The following is an 18,646-nucleotide window of genomic DNA, read 5'->3' as shown; positions in this document are numbered from 1 at the left end:
CTATATATACCATATATACATTACCTGAGGTTTGCCCTGCATCCCTCTTGTCCTTCAACTCCTTAAGATAGATCGGACAGTTTCGTTTCCAATGACCCATTTCACCGCAACCGAAACATGGGTCTTCCTTGGGGTTTGCCTTCTCGGCTACCTTTTGCTTCTTAGCCTTGTTGATGGTTGGGGTAACCATCTTCCCTTTCCCTTTGCCTTGATAGGCGGGTCCTTTTCTCTTAGCCACCTTTGGCTTAGAGGTCTTACCTTTGGACCCACCTTGATCGATTGTTAACACGGGTAAAGCCCTTTTACCCATGCTAGTTTCGGCCGTTCTAAGCATACCGTGAAGCTCACCTATGCTCTTATCCATCCCATTCATATTGTAATTAATTACAAATTGATCAAACCTTTTTGATAGGGAGTTTAGGATAAGATCGGTGGCTAACTCATTGGAAATGTTTAGGTTAAGACGGTTAGCACGATCGATAAGGCTTTTCATCTTAAGTACATAAGATGAAACCGATTGGGTATCGTCCATACGACAAGCATGTAGCGCCCGAACCGTTTCGAAGCGCTCGACACGCGCTTGTTGGAGGAACATCTCCTTCAATTGCGTTATCATGTCGTATGCACTATGATGTTCGAAATCCTTTTGGAGTTCGGGTATCATAGTCCCAAGCATTAAGCATGAGACTTGAAGGGAGTCGTGGCAATACTTATCGTAAGAGGCCATTGCCTCCACATCATTCTCATTCGGTTGATCGGGAATGGGGTCCTCAAGCACATACATTTTATCCTCTTGTTTGAGGACAATCCGAAGATTGCGGAACCAATCCATAAAGTTGGTATGGTTGAGTTTGTCTTTCTCTAAGAGAGACCTTAATGATAGGTGGTTTAGGTTAAGTGGTGCGTTTGAAATGTTGTTGTTGTTATTGGCGGCCATCTACAAAATTAACAAAGTTCGTTTAAGTATCGATTTTAATTTAACATTCAATACCCTTTTAATTTTTAATTGACTTATTAAATATTAGAATCCAACGGTAAATCAAATTTCGGTTAGGTGACCTTTATCCCGTTATTTGATTTAGCTAGGTAGTCATTATATGACAATTGCAATCCTTTTGCAACTTCTAAGTTATGGGATCATGCAATCCTTTTGCATGGCATATTTATCCCATCAACGCCTATTTGTTCATCATGCTTCGGTGACCCTAAGTTCATGATTCCCAAATCAAGTCGTCCTACTTGTGTAAACATGTAGACTTAACATACAAGTGGTTAGGTGACCTTTATCCCACATGTATGCGAAGTGTACCTTATTCATATTAGTTCGCTCATGACGGTTAGGTGACCTTTATCCCATCAAGAGTTTCCTAATACGTCTAAGTGTTTCCACAAAAAGGATGGCGTTTAACTTGTTTGCCTTGTTAATAAGGGATTTTAAGTTTTCATTAATTCTAGTTTGAGAAAACTTTTGCACCATACACCAACATGCATTTAGTGTATGGTTTATTTGAAAATCCATTTTCATGTTATGTAATAAAGCCAATTTTATTACTTTGATATAAACCATTTTATATGTATGATCCTTATCATGTTCTTAATAACCGATTATTAATGTCCTTTTAGCCGTTTTTAATTTAACCATTTAAATTGACGTTTTGCATGTCGTTAATAATGTCAATTTTAACCAATTTAAATTGCCATTTTAGTTTGTTGTTAACTTGTGTGATTAACTTGTAGCATACAAACATACAATCCACATAATCATACAAAACAACCACGCATGCAAAATCATATGTTCACAATCAAGCCATTTTTGGTAGACATTTGTTTAGCCGAAAACAAATGCCACCGGTTAAGGGGTTATAACACAAAGTAGGAGGTTTTAACCTCCCACTTAATCTTGCATCCAAATGCTTCTTCATGTGTTCTTCAAGTCTTCATCATCTTCATCATTTTACAAAATATATCCTAATACATTTTGTCTAGAAAATGAAAATACAACCTAATCTATTTTACATACCAAATATAAAATAAATTACATAACCAAATGAATAATATTACAAACCAAATTGCATGAATATTACAACCACATGAATGAATTAATATTACATACCAAATGAATGAATTAATTCAACCAAACATGCAACCATTCAAACAAAAGGCCAAGGCTTGATTGTGAACTTCAGCATACAACAAAATGACCAAAATGGAAGAACCAAACCCAATTTTTGGAGCTTCCAAATTCGGCCAAGACATCAAACCACCCAAAACCAATAATTTTTGCATTTTATTATCATGCATGTACATAAAATGCAAAGTTATGGTGAGTTCAAAAACCATCTCGAAGCATATTTCAACAACTTCGGCTCTAGATACCATTGTTGGGATTTAACAAGTTTCATAATACTTAAAACCTTTTTAAGAATCATTCAAAGCGGAAGCATGTAAAATTACCAATTGAAACTTGTATATCTTTAACCATATAAAAGTTAAATCCCAAGAAAAGGATCAAGTTGAGAAATAAGCTTACAAACTACAAGCAAGAATAAGATGTTATACCTATTCCAAGCTAGTTGAAAGTGATGAAGATGATGATGTTGAATGGAGCTTCAAATGGATGAAACCTCAAGAGATTATACCCCAAACTTGTAACCAACACCTTGTACTTTGGTTAGGATTTAATTAACACTTGAATTAAACTTACAAAACCAAATTATGAACCCCTTCTTGCTCCCTAAACCCCACGGCCTGCAGCAGCAGAATGGGAGTCTTTTGTGCAGTTTTTTTGATGTATTTTGCAAGTATGTTCCTCCACCAAGGAGTCAAAGTGCATGTATATGGAAGTGGGAAAGTATGGACAAGTGTTGGAGTCATTAGCATGCTTACTTACAACTCCAAGGCCACTCCATCTTTTGTTTAAATTAATTAGTTTTAAACAAGTTATATGTTTATATAAAACTTCCATATATTTATAATGCACATTTTATAAACTTGCAATTTAATTTATGTACATTTTATTTATATAAAACCAATTTATATAAATGTAACATAAATTAATTAATTATTTAACCCATAAATAATTAATTCCATATTACATAAATTATTCCATAATTTATATATATATATATATATATATATATATATATATATATATATACACCAAGTAATATTTAAGAAAACCATTTTTCTCAAAGTTCAAGTGTCGCGTATTTAATCAACGATTCAATCGTTAAGATCAAAGACGAATAAGGTGTCGGTAAGTTTGTTATTGGGTATGACCCGACTTGGATCATAACACGTCAGCCACGTTAATTTAATATGTCTCTCGGGCATACGAAATACCTTCACTAATCGTAGAGTAGTGTAGTTTTTAGTAAGTCCGGTTCGTTCCACAGGGAGCTGGTGATACTTACTATATTTTTAACTATATTTATACAAAATATATATAATTATATAAGTAGTAATATTATTATAAAAGGGGAGTTTTACCGTTTAATGACCGGTTTGTCGATTCTATATTTTAAGCGTAAAGATAAATGACGATAATTAAAGTGCGTAAAATAATGACAATAAATAAAATGACAGTAAATAAAATCGCGAGTAATAAAATGACAGTAAATAAAGATACGATGAGAAATATAATAAAAGAATTATGCTTATTTAAACTTCCGTAATCATGATGTTTGACGTGTTGATTTTAATTTATTACCATGGGTTAATTGTCCTTTGTCCTGGTTTATTTGATACGTCTATCTGGTTTTTGTCCATAATAGTCCATCGGTCATAAAAATAAAGTGCGAGTATCCTCGTCAAATTACCCTTATACCCGAAGTCAAATATTCCAACTGATTAAGGATTTAAACTGTGACGCAGTTATCACTTCTGTCAACAATTACACCAGTTATCACTGTATGTAATCCACCCCTGTTTTAATTAGTTTATGAATATTAATTCATCCACTTGATCAGAATGAATAATCAATTACCCAACCCAATTGATTAATTAAATGATTATAACAGATTCCATATGAACATCACTAAATAGGACAACCATAATCATTATTAATTATTAGGTTAATTAATTTGAAGATAGGTTCGACAGACTCCAATGAGTTGTCACTCAATTAGACAATACCCCCCATCTATTAATAGTCAATAGTTCAATTTCCACAAGTGTCGGTCTTTTGCCCAAACCTTAATTATGGTCCAAAGTTCAATAACCCCTTCTTAATATTTTAGCCCAACATCACGATTACTTCGGCTTAAATAAGCATAATAATAACTTAGTTACGATACATTAATGTAAAAAGGTTGAACATAACTTACAATGATTAAAAATAGCGTAGCGTTACACGGACAGAATTTCGACTTACACACTCAAACGATCTCTATCATAAATCTTATTATTATCATAATTTAAAATTAAAATTAAGATTATTGTTATATCTTATTAAGTTAACATTATGATAGAGATATAGAATATAGATATTGATAATTGATATTGATAAATAAGAAAAAGATAGAAAAAGGTATGTTTTTACATTACGATTACAAAGCCTTTTATAGGCGAATTTAGAAATTGAATTTTCACTTATGACCCCTGAACTATGCTCAATTAACAACTTTTTATTATTTAATATTATTCTTATTATGAATTATTTAAATATTATATTTTATTCTTGTGCATAGTTGACTCGTAATTTTTACACCGTTGCGTCGAGCGTTGAGAGTTGACTCTGGTCCCGGTTCCGGATTTTCGAACGTCCTTGCGTACAATTTTATATTTTGTACTTTGCGTTTTGTAACTTGTACTCTTGTCATTTTTAGACGTTCCTCATCAATAATTTGAACCTTTTTGATTGTATCTTGTACTTTTGAGCTTTTTGGACCTTTGTGTCTTCAATTCGTCGTTTTCGCCTTTTGTCTTCGCACTTATTTAAAATAAACGAATATTACTTGAAAATGGAACAATTGCAACTAAAATCTTGTCTTTCTTGGGGGATTTTGCTATGAAATATATGTTCCTTTTTAGCCTTATCAATATCCCCACACTTGAGCGTTGCTTGTCCTCAAGCAATACAGTCTTGAAATAATATAATACATCACACGAATCACTTCTTTATTCTTCACACTTTGTACATCAGTGATTTTGATAGAGCGGTATAAACAATGATAGTAACGATATGGTTAAAGGTGGGTGTGTCATCCACAGTTGCCTTGGGTTTAGGACAACGACACTTGCAATCAAATAGCCGATTTACTTTCGGTTTCCAAAGCAAAGTGCACATTTGAAAGGCGGTTTACAGTCCCACATGACTATAAAAATTTAGATCCTTTAAGGAAATTGGATCTTTATGAAAACATTTGATCTTTTGAAAATTCAAGCTAGATTTTACCCTAGACAAGTTTTCTGATTTGATCCATCATCGGTGTTGCAAAATATATTTGTGGATCAATATTTTGGCTAAAACTTTTAGGTTCGTGTAATCCACTGCTATCCCGGTATCGGAAAGTACACATCCAGTTTACTTGTTCCGTATATTATCTTTCGGTAAACTACCGTCCGGTTGTAAAGGAAAGCGATGAACAAGAAACTGTTAAGGCAATGTCCCGTGACATGCAGATGATTATGGTCTTTTAACGTGTCGGATGCTAGAACTATCCTTGGTAGGAGCGATAGTAAAGATCATCCTATGATTTTTCGGTCTGGCACAAGGTCCTGTCTCCGACCATGCTATACAACCACCGTTCTTACGGTTGACACCCGATTTGGTTCAGGTGACCTAATGAATTCCAGGTGAATTCCTAGGATTTTACGTTCAATGATAATGAACGCATTGAAAATGGGTTTTCAGAAAACAAATCGGTTTGTATTTTTGATCAAAATATTTTCTCGTTCAAGCTCGAGTTTAGATATCATTGAATTCCATGAGTTTGAATTCTCAATCTTTAAGGTCAATCTCAAGGATTGAGTAATATCAGTCTTAAAAGCTGATTTTTAATCTTTAAGGAGATTATCCTTTCTGGGGATCTGATTCATTAGTCTTATCAAGCTAATTTGCACGGTGCCTCCCCATTGTACGAGATAAATCCTTCTCATGGTTAGGATAAATCTGACCACTTGGCGACCCTGTTTGATGCTGAGGTCCGTGGATTTCCTGCTGATTTTAGAGATGACTTTTCTAGATTTTTCGTCAACCTACAGCTGGTCTGGACGACAACTTCTTGGCCTAAATCAAGAAGCGCGTGTCTTTTTCGGAAGACTTTACTTCCTTTTAATGATGGAATTGATTCATCGTGTAGATCCATCTTTCTTTCAAATATATTACAGTAAACCGGGTAAAACTGATTAGTATCATCCAAAACAAAAGTACCTGCAATAATCTTGTACAAAGATATGTGATAGATAATTTTTAATTGAATAACTTGGTACATTCTCCCCACACTTAGTTTCTTTCTTTGCCTTTTTATTCTCCTTTATTCCATTTTAAATGAATTCAAGCATTTTAGGTTGTTTCTCAATTTATGTCCTTTCCGAGGTAACGATAATTTCGGCATTAACACCTAGTTTTATCGTTCATAAATATGTATAAACATGATTTTGAATTCATTTAGTTAAAAAATTTTAAAATTTTCATAATATTTAGAAAATAAGCCAAGTATAAACCCGAGAGAATTTATAACCCTTCCCCACACTTGAGATCATGCAATGCCCTCATTTGCATGAAATCAGACTATAATTATTAATTCATGAGGGTGATTAGTGTAGAAAAGTGATTAAAAATACCCAGTTTGTAATTACAAAGCTCGTCGAATGATAGATGGCGCGCCTCATCGTTCATTCCTTCATTTATTATATCACATTTGTTGTTTTGCATCTTGTCGTCAAAATCAGTACCTTTTGCTGAACTTAATGTTAGTCTTTGAAAGTGCGTTGTTTTACCCTGTTGTTTACATGATAAAATACGAACATATATACATATTTTTAAAGTTGGGTATATTACCCCACGTTCAAAAATTTATAAAATCAAATATATATTTTTTTGGCATACTTTAAATCAATAAAATTAAAAATAATGATGAAAAAATTTTTCGCCCCGCCCTCGGGTAAAGTAATTTCGGCTCAACGGCCTAGTCTTCAACTCACGACGAATTTTAGAAATCATTTTTTTTCAACTTAATGAAATAAAGTAAATTTTTGTTTTTAAATTCACACAAAACTTAAAAAGAAAACATATTAATTTCATATAAAACCTAAAAAACAAAAAAAATTCAGAATGGGGGGAGAAAACTAGTTCTTTAGTGTCTGCTAGCGGAAAAGACCAATCGAATTCCATTCTCGGAACTACACGAGAACAGAACAACTAACTCCAAACAGCATTTTCTTTTTAGAATATTTGAATCTCCTCACACTTAGGTAGATGTGGTGTCGAAATTGTGATTAACTTCATCGTCAATTTCTCTTGGACCATAATCAACTTGCATATCTGTGACTTTTGCTTTAAGCCAGTGACCAGCTTTTTCCGTAATATCCACAAATTCAACTAGCTTCGCCTTTTCTTTAGGCGACAGATTGGATACTAACCGGTTATATAACCTAAAGTTTCCCTTACTTTTAGCATCAATAACCCGTTTAAAAAGTTTCTTCATTGAACTGTTAATAACGGGGTTATTTAATTTCGTATCAACTATGGGGTTCTTTATTATCAAGTCATCATTAGGTGTTACTTCATTTTCCCCACACTTAGGCGTTCTATTATTGTTAAGCATTACCGTTGGAGTTGGTAAAACAACATGGTTCTTACCAATCGTTTTTGTCGGTTCAACGATTTTGGTTTGTGGATATTTAGACTTTCGAATCATAAAGGTGATCGATTTCTCATCATTACTAAGTGTCATTCTACCCTTTCTTACATCAAATAACGCCCCGGTGGACGCTAAGAATGGTCGACCTAAAATTAGAGGAACGTTTGAGTCCTCTTCTATGTCAATGACAATGAATTCGACTAGAAAGGTTAAATTACCTACTTGAACGGGTAGGTTGTCAGCAATTCCAACTGGGTGCTTAATGGTTTGATCAAGGAGTCGAACACTCATATCCGTTGGAGTTAACTCACCTACACCTAATCTCTTATATAATGAAAGAGGCATAACACTCACACTTGAACCTAAATCTGCTAGTGCATCATACATGACACAGTCACTAAGTAGACAAGGAACAATAAATTCACCCGGATCACCTACCCTAGGTGGAGGATTTGGTGGAACTATCTTCACCGGGTTTACTTCTACTGTTTTTGTTTCTTGCACTTTTTTATTCTTCTTCTTCTTCTTCTTTCCAGAGGTATCACAAACTTTATTACCTATTACTTGCTCATACTCAACTCCTTTTCTTGGAAACGGGATGGGTGGTCTGTATGGTGCCACCACTGGCTTTACATACTCGGGTGGTGGTGGTGGTGGTGTAACTTCTTCATTGTTACTTACATCTAAAACTTTCCCATCTTCTGGTATTGGTTTTTCAGAATTTGTTGATATCATGTTAACATTTTCATTCCGAGGATTTACTTCATTATTACTCGGTAGCTTTCCTTGTTCCCTTTCACTCATCAATCTAACAAGAGTACCTACTTGTTTTTCTAGATTCAAAATGGAAGCTTGTTGAGTTCTAAATGACTGCTCAAACCTCTCATTCGTTTGGGTTTGAGTTTCAATAAATTGTGTTTGAGATTCAACTAGCTTAAATACCACTTCTTCCAGATTTGACTTCTTCTCGTCGGTTTGTTGTGGTGGTTTATACAAGCCAGGTCTTTGTTGATTGAAAGTGTTGTTTTGAGTTGGTTGGTTATTCGGACCTTGTTGGTTATACGAGTTATTGTCGGGTCCTTTTGGATTGTAAAGAATGTTTTGATTTCGATTGAAGTTTGGCCTTGGCGGTTGATAATTATTCTGATAACTATTTTCCAGCCTTTGGTTCATGTAGACAACATTCTCACGTTGTTCCACCGTTTGTTTAATGTGACAGTCTTTCATTAAGTGTGGTCCACCGCATTGCTCACAACTGATTCGTATTGCGTGAATATCTTTATTCATCTTTTCCATTCGTCTTTCGAAAGCATCTATTTTTGCGGAAACGGAATCAAAGTCATGGCTAGAATCGGCTCTAGCCGCTTTAGATGAACGAAAAATATCTTTTTCTTGATGCCACTCATGAGAGTGGGAGGCTGTGTTATCAATAATTTTGTAAGCTTCAGTTGCGGTTTTCTTCATAATGGAACCACCAGCTGTTATGTCGATGTCTTTTCGTGTAGCAATGTTGACACCTTGGTAGAATATTTGTACTATTTGATAAGTGTCTAAACCGTGTTGAGGACATCCTCTCAACAACTTTCCAAATCTTGTCCACGCCTCATATAGAGTTTCATTTGGCTTTTGCGCGAACGTAACAATTTCTCCTTGAAGTCTCACGGCTTTGGATGCCGGAAAGAATTGTTTAAGAAATTTTTCAACTAAAACATCCCATGTGTCAATCGCCCCTTCAGGTAACGATTCTAACCAATCTTTGGCTTCTCCCTTTAAAGTCCAGGGAAACAACATGAGATAGATCTGCTCATCTTCCACTTCTCGGATTTTGAATAGTGTACAAATTCTTTTAAACGTACGAAGGTGTTCGTTAGGATCTTCATTCGGTGCACCACTGAATTGGCATTGGTTAGTTACCATGTGTAGAATTTGTCCTTTGATTTCATAATCTGGCGCATTAACTTCTGGCTTAATAATGGCGTGACCTTGGCCCGTGCGTGTGGCTCTCATTCGATCTTCCATACTTAGAGGTTCCGTTACTTCCATAATTGAATTTGTTGAATACGAATCACTAGAGGATTCTGATTTAATGGTTTGTGGCTCAGGAGGAATAATTAGTGGTTCAGGATCTTGGAATTGTCCTTGAATATGCTCCGGGTTCTTAATTGTGAAGTCGGGTTCAAAAGATGGATTATCGGAAATTTGAGTTGGAGTTCTTGTTCGACTAGATGACGATTCTAAAGAAAAATCAACGGCGACAATATTTGCTAGATGTCTTGATCGAGTTACAGGTGGTGAACGTATGAAAGGTGGTGAACGTTTTGCTCGGTGCATTCACAGAATATCCTATTAGTTATAAAAATAAGAAAAACCTATATAAGTTGTCCAATCAATAGACTTTTCTGATTTTGCCCACGTTTCGAATAGCCAAAAGATGCAGCAGAGGGGCAGGATTCGTTTGGTCTCAATATAATTGAGTACTGTTTGGCTCCAATAACCCGGTCCACGTACAAATCCAACTATTACTACGAACCAGAAAATTTTGATGTCTATCAATTTAACCACTTAAAATAAATTTTCGTAATTTTAAGAAATTTAGAGAAGAAGTAGAAAAAAATCTAAGTCCTAAAAACTAGAATGGCGAGAAATAAGAAAGAAAAAGATTGCGCGTCGAAAAAGGTCGAAAAATAAAAAGGTCGAAAAATAGGCGTCGAAAAATAAAAATAAGAAAGTAGTGCGAAATACGGAGTCGTAAAATTCTAAAGCACCTAAAACTTAATCTAAGGAATAAGCACTTAAGGGATTTTACGGCAAAGCCTAAAAATTCTAGAAGTAAAAATAACTATGGCAAAACTAAACTTAATACTAAAAGTTGCGACTATAGTCTAAAAATCTAAAGGTAATAAAACTAAAAAAAAACAATTTTTTTTATAGACAAAATCTTAAAAAATATATATATTTTTTTTAATAATTTTTTTTTTTTTTTTTTTTACGTTTTTTTTTTTAAAAACGAATTTTTTTTTCTAAAAAAAAACGTTTTTTTTTTTTACAAATTTTTTTTTTTTTTTAAAAAAATGTTTTTTTTACAAATTAATACTTTTTTTTATAATTATTATTTTTTTTCAAAACTTTTTTTTTAATTCATTTACTATTCATGAATAGTAAATGAAAAGAAATTAATTAATTTACTATTCACATGAAAGCGACATGATAGAAATTATTAATTACAATTTACATAATATACCCCTGAAGTATTTAATAAATACGACTTTTTAAAACTTTTACGATTCAAAATATATTCTAAAATATTATTATATTATTATATTCTATTTCAATATTATTATATTATTATATTCTATTTCAATATTATTATATTATTATATTTTATTTCAATATTATTATAATTAAAAATATAGCGTTTTAGCGCTCCCCGGCAGCGGCGCCAAAAACTTGATGATGTAGCGTGAGGGTACGAAATAGTATTATTTTTAATACAAAATACTACAAAATATGACACAAGTTTTATTAATTTACGGATGGGATATACCTAAACCTTGCTACAACACTATAGGCAGTGTACCTAATCGTAGAGTAGTGTAGTTTTTAGTAAGTCCGGTTCGTTCCACAGGGAGCTGGTGATACTTACTATATTTTTAACTATATTTATACAAAATATATATAATTATATAAGTAGTAATATTATTATAAAAGGGGGGTTTTACCGTTTAATGACCGGTTTGTCGATTCTATATTTTAAGCGTAAAGATAAATGACGATAATTAAAGTGCGTAAAATAATGACAATAAATAAAATGACAGTAAATAAAATTGCGAGTAATAAAATGACAGTAAATAAAGATACGATGAGAAATATAATAAAAGAATTATGCTTATTTAAACTTCCGTAATCATGATGTTTGACGTGTTGATTTTAATTTATTACCATGGGTTAATTGTCCTTTGTCCTGGTTTATTTGATACGTCTATCTGGTTTTTGTCCATAATAGTCCATCGGTCATAAAAATAAAGTGCGAGTATCCTCGTCAAATTACCCTTATACCCGAAGTCAAATATTCCAACTGATTAAGGATTTAAACTGTGACGCAGTTATCACTTCTGTCAACAATTACACCAGTTATCACTGTATGTAATCCACCCCTGTTTTAATTAGTTTATGAATATTAATTCATCCACTTGATCAGAATGAATAATCAATTACCCAACCCAATTGATTAATTAAATGATTATAACAGATTCCATATGAACATCACTAAATAGGACAACCATAATCATTATTAATTATTAGGTTAATTAATTTGAAGATAGGTTCGACAGACTCCAATGAGTTGTCACTCAATTAGACAATACCCCCCATCTATTAATAGTCAATAGTTCAATTTCCACAAGTGTCGGTCTTTTGCCCAAACTTTAATTATGGTCCAAAGTTCAATAACCCCTTCTTAATATTTTAGCCCAACATCACGATTACTTCGGCTCAAATAAGCATAATAATAACTTAGTTACGATACATTAATGTAAAAAGGTTGAACATAACTTACAATGATTAAAAATAGCGTAGCGTTACACGGACAGAATTTCGACTTACACACTCAAACGATCTCTATCATAAATCTTATTATTATCATAATTTAAAATTAAAATTAAGATTATCGTTATATCTTATTAAGTTAACATTATGATAGAGATATAGAATATAGATATTGATAATTGATATTGATAAATAAGAAAAAGATAGAAAAAGGTATGTTTTTACATTACGATTACAAAGCCTTTTATAGGCGAATTTAGAAATTGAATTTTCACTTATGACCCCTGAACTATGCTCAATTAACAACTTTTTATTATTTAATATTATTCTTATTATGAATTATTTAAATATTATATTTTATTCTTGTGCATAGTTGACTCGTAATTTTTACACCGTTGCGTCGAGCGTTGAGAGTTGACTCTGGTCCCGGTTCCGGATTTTCGAACGTCCTTGCGTACAATTTTATATTTTGTACTTTGCGTTTTGTAACTTGTACTCTTGTCATTTTTAGACGTTCCTCATCAATAATTTGAACCTTTTTGATTGTATCTTGTACTTTTGAGCTTTTTGGACCTTTGTGTCTTCAATTCGTCGTTTTCGCCTTTTGTCTTCGCACTTATTTAAAATAAACGAATATTACTTGAAAATGGAACAATTGCAACTAAAATCTTGTCTTTCTTGGGGGATTTTGCTATGAAATATATGTTCCTTTTTAGCCTTATCAAAAATTATACAATATTTTGACAACAAATTTAGACGTTTTTGCATGGCAGCCGTCTGATATGACCGGTGTTTCAAGGGAAATTGCAGAGCATAGGCTAAATGTGAACCCCAATGTACATCCTGTTTGTCAGAAAAAGCGTGGCATGGCGCCAGAAAGAAGCAAGTTCCTTCGTGATGAGGTACGAAGTTTGGTAGATGCTGGGATCTTGCGAGAGGTCAAATATCAGACATGGGTAGCCAATCCGGTCATGGTTAGGAAGCCGGATAATTCATGGCGGATGTGTGTGGATTTCACGGATATCAATAAAGCATGTCCAAAGGACAATTATCCTTTACCTGAAATTGATTGGAAGGTTGAATCATTAGCGGGATATCGATTCAAATATTTTCTAGATGCAGCTAAGGGATATCATCAAATCCCGATGGCTTTAAAGGATGAAGACAAAACGGCTTTTCACACGACGGAAGGCATATTCTGTTATATGAAAATGCCTTTTGGTTTGAAGAATGCAGGAGCAACATATCAACGACTTATTGATATGGCGTTTAAGGATCAAATTGGGCGAAACTTAGAAGCTTACGTTGATGACATTGTCATCAAAATTCATACTGAAGAAAAGATGTTACGAGATATACAGGAAACTTTTGCATCTCTGCGAAAAATTAACATGAAATTAAATCCCAAGAAGTGCACGTTTGGTGTGGAAGAGGGAAAATTCTTAGGTCATATTGTCACAGAACGTGGAATTAAAGCTAATCCTAAGAAAATTCAAGCAATTGAAGATATGAAGTCACCAACTAGCAAGAAGGATGTTCAACGGTTACATGGATGTCTAGCAGCATTAACAAGATTCTTGTCCAGAGCAGCTGAAAAGTCACTTCCATTCATGAAGGTGTTAAAGGGCTGTCTGAATAAAAAAGATTTTATGTGGACGGCGGAAGCCGAAAATGCATTCCAAGAGATCAAGCAGTTGTTAAAAACATTACCTACGTTAACAGCACCAAAAGAGGGGGAAACCCTAATTTTATACTTAGCTGTCTCAAAGGAAGCAATAAGTTCTGTTCTAATCGCAGAACGGAGCGGCGTGCAAATGCCCATATATTTTGTTAGCAAGGTGTTGCAGCTTAGTGAAACAAATTATCCACCACTTCACCGAATGGTTTATGCCCTTGTGCATACTGCACGACGTCTACGAAGATATTTTCAAGGTCATCCCATCTTAGTGTTGACAGATCAACCATTGAAGCAAATAGTCCGGCGCCCAGAATCATCTGGCCGTTTAGCAAAATGGGCCATCGAGTTGGGGGAGTATGAAATCAATTTTGCTCCTCGAAATGCAGTTAAAGGGCAAATTTTGGCAGATTTCCTCTTGGAGACAAATGAAAAAGTAGAGTATGACAACAAAATGGCACCATCACAGCATGAGTGGGAGTTACACACTGATGGGGCATCCAGTGAAGAGGGAACAGGTGCAGGGCTAGTTTTAACAAGTCCAGACGGTGAAGAATATACTTATGTACTGAAATTCTGTTTTTATGCTTCAAACAATGAAGCAGAGTATGAGGCGTTACTCTCCGGCCTCCGCATAGCGGTAGAAATGGGCATAACAAATTTACGAGCGTATGTTGATTCTCAAATTGTTGCCCAGCAGGTTAATGGAACATTCGATGCAAGGGATGCATCCATGAGGCAATATGTAAAGTTGGTGGAAGCAATTTCAAAGAAATTTGATAACCTTGAAGTCGTGCAAATCCCTCGAAATAAGAACAAAAAAGCTGATGTTTTGAGCAAGTTAGCCACGTTAACATTTGATCATTTGCACAAACGAGTGTTGGTTGAAGAACTTAAGGAGAAATCAATACATGGAAAACCAATTATTGCAATAGTTGAAGAAGCTAAGGAAACTTGGATGACTCCGTATTTGAGATATTTGCATGACGGATGGTTACCTGTTGATAAGGCGGAAGCAAGAAGAATAAGAGTGACTGCACCAATGTATGAAATAGTTAGTGGCGTCCTTTATCGAAAATCATACAATGGTCCGTTGTTAAGGTGTCTAACCGATGATGAAGCGTTAAAGGTGGTCAAAGAAATGCATGAAGGAGTCTGTTCGCAACATTCAGATTTCCGTACTGTGGCATCACGGATCATGCGACAAGGGTATTTTTGGCCTTCACTTTATCGGGATGTTGCAGAAATCATCAAAACATGTGAGAATTGTCAGATGCATGGAACAATTCAGCGTCTTCCAAAGTATGACTTGATACCGGTATCATCCGCTTGGCCGTTCTGTAAATGGGCTATTGACATTGTGGGGCCATTCAATAGGAGCACTGGTAATGCTAAGTTCTTGGTGGTAGCAATCGATTTTTTCACGAAATGGGTTGAAGCAAAGGCTTTAGCAAAAATCACAGGAGAAAATGTCAAGAAATTTGTTTGGCATGATATTATATGCCGTTATGGGGTGCCAAATGAAATAGTTAGCGATAACGGCAAGCAATTTGCAGAAAATCCATTTCGGAGTTGGTGTGAAGAGCTGGGCATCAAACAAAATTTTACATCTGTTGCTCATCCTCAAGCGAACGGACAAGTGGAGGTTACCAACAAGGAAATTGTTGCTGGCATTAAGGCACGATTAGGTCTAAGTCAAACTGGATGGGTGGATGAATTGCCAAATGTATTGTGGGCACACCGGACGACGCCAAAGCGGAGCACGGGGGAAACACCTTTCAGTCTGGTGTATGGAACAGAGGCAGTGATACCGGCTGAGATATGTGTGCCAACGCAACGCATTATGGCATTTGATGTTGAGGTTAATTCTGAGGCGTTAAGAGAGAATCTCAATTTATTGGAGGAAAGAAGGTTGATGGCCGCCATCCGGCAAGCGGATCACAAACATAAAATGGCAAAATATTATAACAAGAAAGTGCAGCATGTGCAATTTGAAGTAGGTGATTTAGTGCTACGTGATAATGAAGCAAGCAGGCAAATCAAATTTGGAAAGCTAGCCCCAAAATGGGAAGGACCTTATAAGGTCACGAAAGTAAATCAGAATGGATCCTACATGCTTGCTGCGCCTTCCGGCGAGCAATATGAAAGAGCTTGGAATGCAATGAATTTAAAGAAATTTTATGCGTAGCACTATATGCATGGACAGCTTGATCAACTTTCAAATGCATGAGATATAGTCATAAATGTAAAAATTTCTTTAAAGAATATGAATAATAGCAATTATTCTTATGGCAATATTTTTCAAATTTTATCCGGCCAAGGATTTTTTAGCCCAGGTGTCACATAGCTGTGTGTCATCCCTACCCGCAGAAAGAAAGAGAGTCTTTCGGTGGTAGAAGTACAATCATACTCAAAATGGTTGTATCGATAGTGAGACATGTAGAACTCACTAAAACATCGAAGCGATGAAACGAATCTACAAAAAATGTCATGACACATATACACAAAATACAAAACAAAACAGAAAATGGATCATAGTGTCCAGCAAAATATCTAAAGGCGAAAATAATTCATAACTTTTCCTCATGAATTTCATGACGGAAGGAGTATAGCGGAGAATATGTTTTTAATATTCATAACTATAATGATTGCAACGTACAATCTCATTATCTTGAACATTGTTCATTACAATAATCTTACTAAGTTACATCATATCTTTCTAATATACATAACTAAATGCAATATTAAGCGTTATGTAAAAGCAGATGTATAAAAACATAATGTTTTATTCATTCTGTGGAGTGTAATTCAATACATCATCTATTGTTACATCCGGCCTTTTACACAGATTTTCAAGATCAGAAAACTTTATATTTTCTATTGAGGCACCGGCTTCATCAGCTTCTAAAATAGCATTTTCATTAATTTTTGATGTGATTACCTCAGGAACAGGATTTGGAAGTTCTGATAGTTTTTTCTTCATAAAGTTGAAAAAATTTAACCGTTCAGCAGATTTTGCAAGGCGGACAAACTCACGGATTCTGTGAGATAGTGCCTGACAGTTAAAGACACGCTCTACAAGTGCAGGAATGCCAGTTATCATTCATTTTTCTTTCTCCTCTTTGGCTTTAAGCTGTTCCTTCAATATGTTATTTTCCTCAACTAATTTTTCTTTCTCCTTCACTAGTTCATCAATTTTGCTCAGATGCCGTGTTTCTCTGAAAGATAGTACTTTAACTTGCTCCTTATATTCCACCCTCTGACTGTTGCAATTTTCATAATGCCTCTTCATTGTCTCGTATTCCCTCTTCATCTCTGTGGCTATTCGTTCAGCCTTGGTTACTTTCTCCTTTTCAGCAGATAGCTCCTTATTTGTAGTGACTTCACTGTTCTGCAAATCAGATAGGCGTTGAAGGTCATTCAAACCAGAAGCAATGTTCAGAATAATGCTTTGTGCCTTAACTTTCTTGGCATCTGCATCAGATAAGTTGCTAAAAAATTGCGCTAGTGAAGGGCACACCATGGCATTCAGAAAAGTCATGAAATCTTCATACGAATGTGGTGGTCCTTTTAAAAGAGAAGAGAGCATGTTTGTGTCAAGATTGGGAAGCGTAATTTGTTGTTGAGAAGAACTAGGGCCAGCTCCCTGTTGAGCAGATGACGAAGGAATTTGACCAGTTCTTCTCCTCTTGGCGGAAGGCGGAAGAGTTGCTAAGATAGTGTCTTGATGTGATGCACTAGCTGTTGGAGATAAAGGAAAATTGTTACTTATAAAAGAGTTCCAATATGCTTCACAACATTTCAAAGGTGGCATAAAATATAAGGAAGGGTTTGGATTATAAAATCCACCAGTACTGGGTATGTAAGAAAACAAGTACAGGTTTTAGTATGGAATTTTGCATAATTCAGTGTTGTCATTTTCATTACCCGAGGTACGACGTTCTCTAGAGGCAATCCGATTCATACCTATGTCTTCTTCTACTTCTTCTTCTTCATCTTCCTCCTCCCTCACTTCATCTGTTTTGAGGGTATCATCAATAATTTTCTCAGTGCTAAAAGTAAGCTGTGAATAACATGATGATCGCATAGCGGTAAGCAGAGTAATTTCTGCAAAAAATTAAAGTGTCACGGTGATTAAATGGATAGATACAGAAGAACATTTTATTTAAGCATATATAGCAAAAGTAAATGCTTACTCTTTTTCCCAGCAAGAATACAAGCATAACCTTGAGAGATATCCCAATCTTGGCTCATGGATGTCAGCGAAAGTATGTGTTCCCCATATTTAATATCATTAATTTGTTCAGCTTTAATCTTCTTAAACAAAAGGTTTTCTTTGGTGACGAGTTTTGGAAAGGTAACAGAAATGTTATGCGAATATTTGCGCCATACTCGAGTAGCTGAGTATTGTTTATCAATTACATCTTCATTTATGAAAATAAATGAAGCATACCAGTTATCGCCAGGATGATCAACTGCAGGTTTCAGAAACCCATGAACTTTATTGAATGTAAACCAACCATTTTCATGGCGTGCTATGCGTACCAGATGACAAAATATTCGAATTGATGGCTCAATTTTCCTTGCGTGACAATACATTTCAAAAATCAAGATCTTTCGA

At 34.8% G+C, this 18,646-nt stretch overlaps 1 protein-coding gene across 1 annotated transcript; it reads right to left on the bottom strand.

The window, feature by feature from the left end:
- Positions 1 to 16,729: 16,729 nt before the first annotated feature.
- On the bottom strand, positions 16,730 to 18,279 carry LOC139900906 (uncharacterized). The gene is made up of 5 exons (XM_071883655.1): positions 18,222 to 18,279; positions 17,953 to 18,132; positions 17,258 to 17,766; positions 16,967 to 17,080; positions 16,730 to 16,744 (listed from the first exon to the last, which is right to left on the bottom strand). Exons 1-5 carry the CDS (start codon positions 18,277 to 18,279, stop codon positions 16,730 to 16,732), a joined length of 876 nt encoding a protein of 291 aa, XP_071739756.1.
- Positions 18,280 to 18,646: the final 367 nt, after the last annotated feature.

The sequence above is a fragment of the Rutidosis leptorrhynchoides genome, chromosome 3, assembly GCF_046630445.1.
Source record: "Rutidosis leptorrhynchoides isolate AG116_Rl617_1_P2 chromosome 3, CSIRO_AGI_Rlap_v1, whole genome shotgun sequence".
In the NCBI taxonomy this organism is placed as follows: Eukaryota; Viridiplantae; Streptophyta; class Magnoliopsida; order Asterales; family Asteraceae; genus Rutidosis; species Rutidosis leptorrhynchoides.
The sequence above is the reverse complement of the archived record's forward strand: the minus strand, read 5'-3'. Positions and strand labels throughout refer to the sequence as shown.

Bases quoted from the DNA above. Each gene is read 5' to 3' on its own strand.
- LOC139900906 (XM_071883655.1), bottom strand. From the start codon at position 18,279: ATGAGCCAAGATTGGGATATCTCTCAAGGTTATGCTTGTATTCTTGCT. The intron at 18,133-18,221 runs GTAAGCATTTAC...AATTTTTTGCAG, and splicing joins TATTCTTGCTGGGAAAAAGA to AAATTACTCTGCTTACCGCT. The intron at 17,081-17,257 runs GTACTATCTTTC...TTTAACTGTCAG, and splicing joins AATATAAGGAGCAAGTTAAA to GCACTATCTCACAGAATCCG.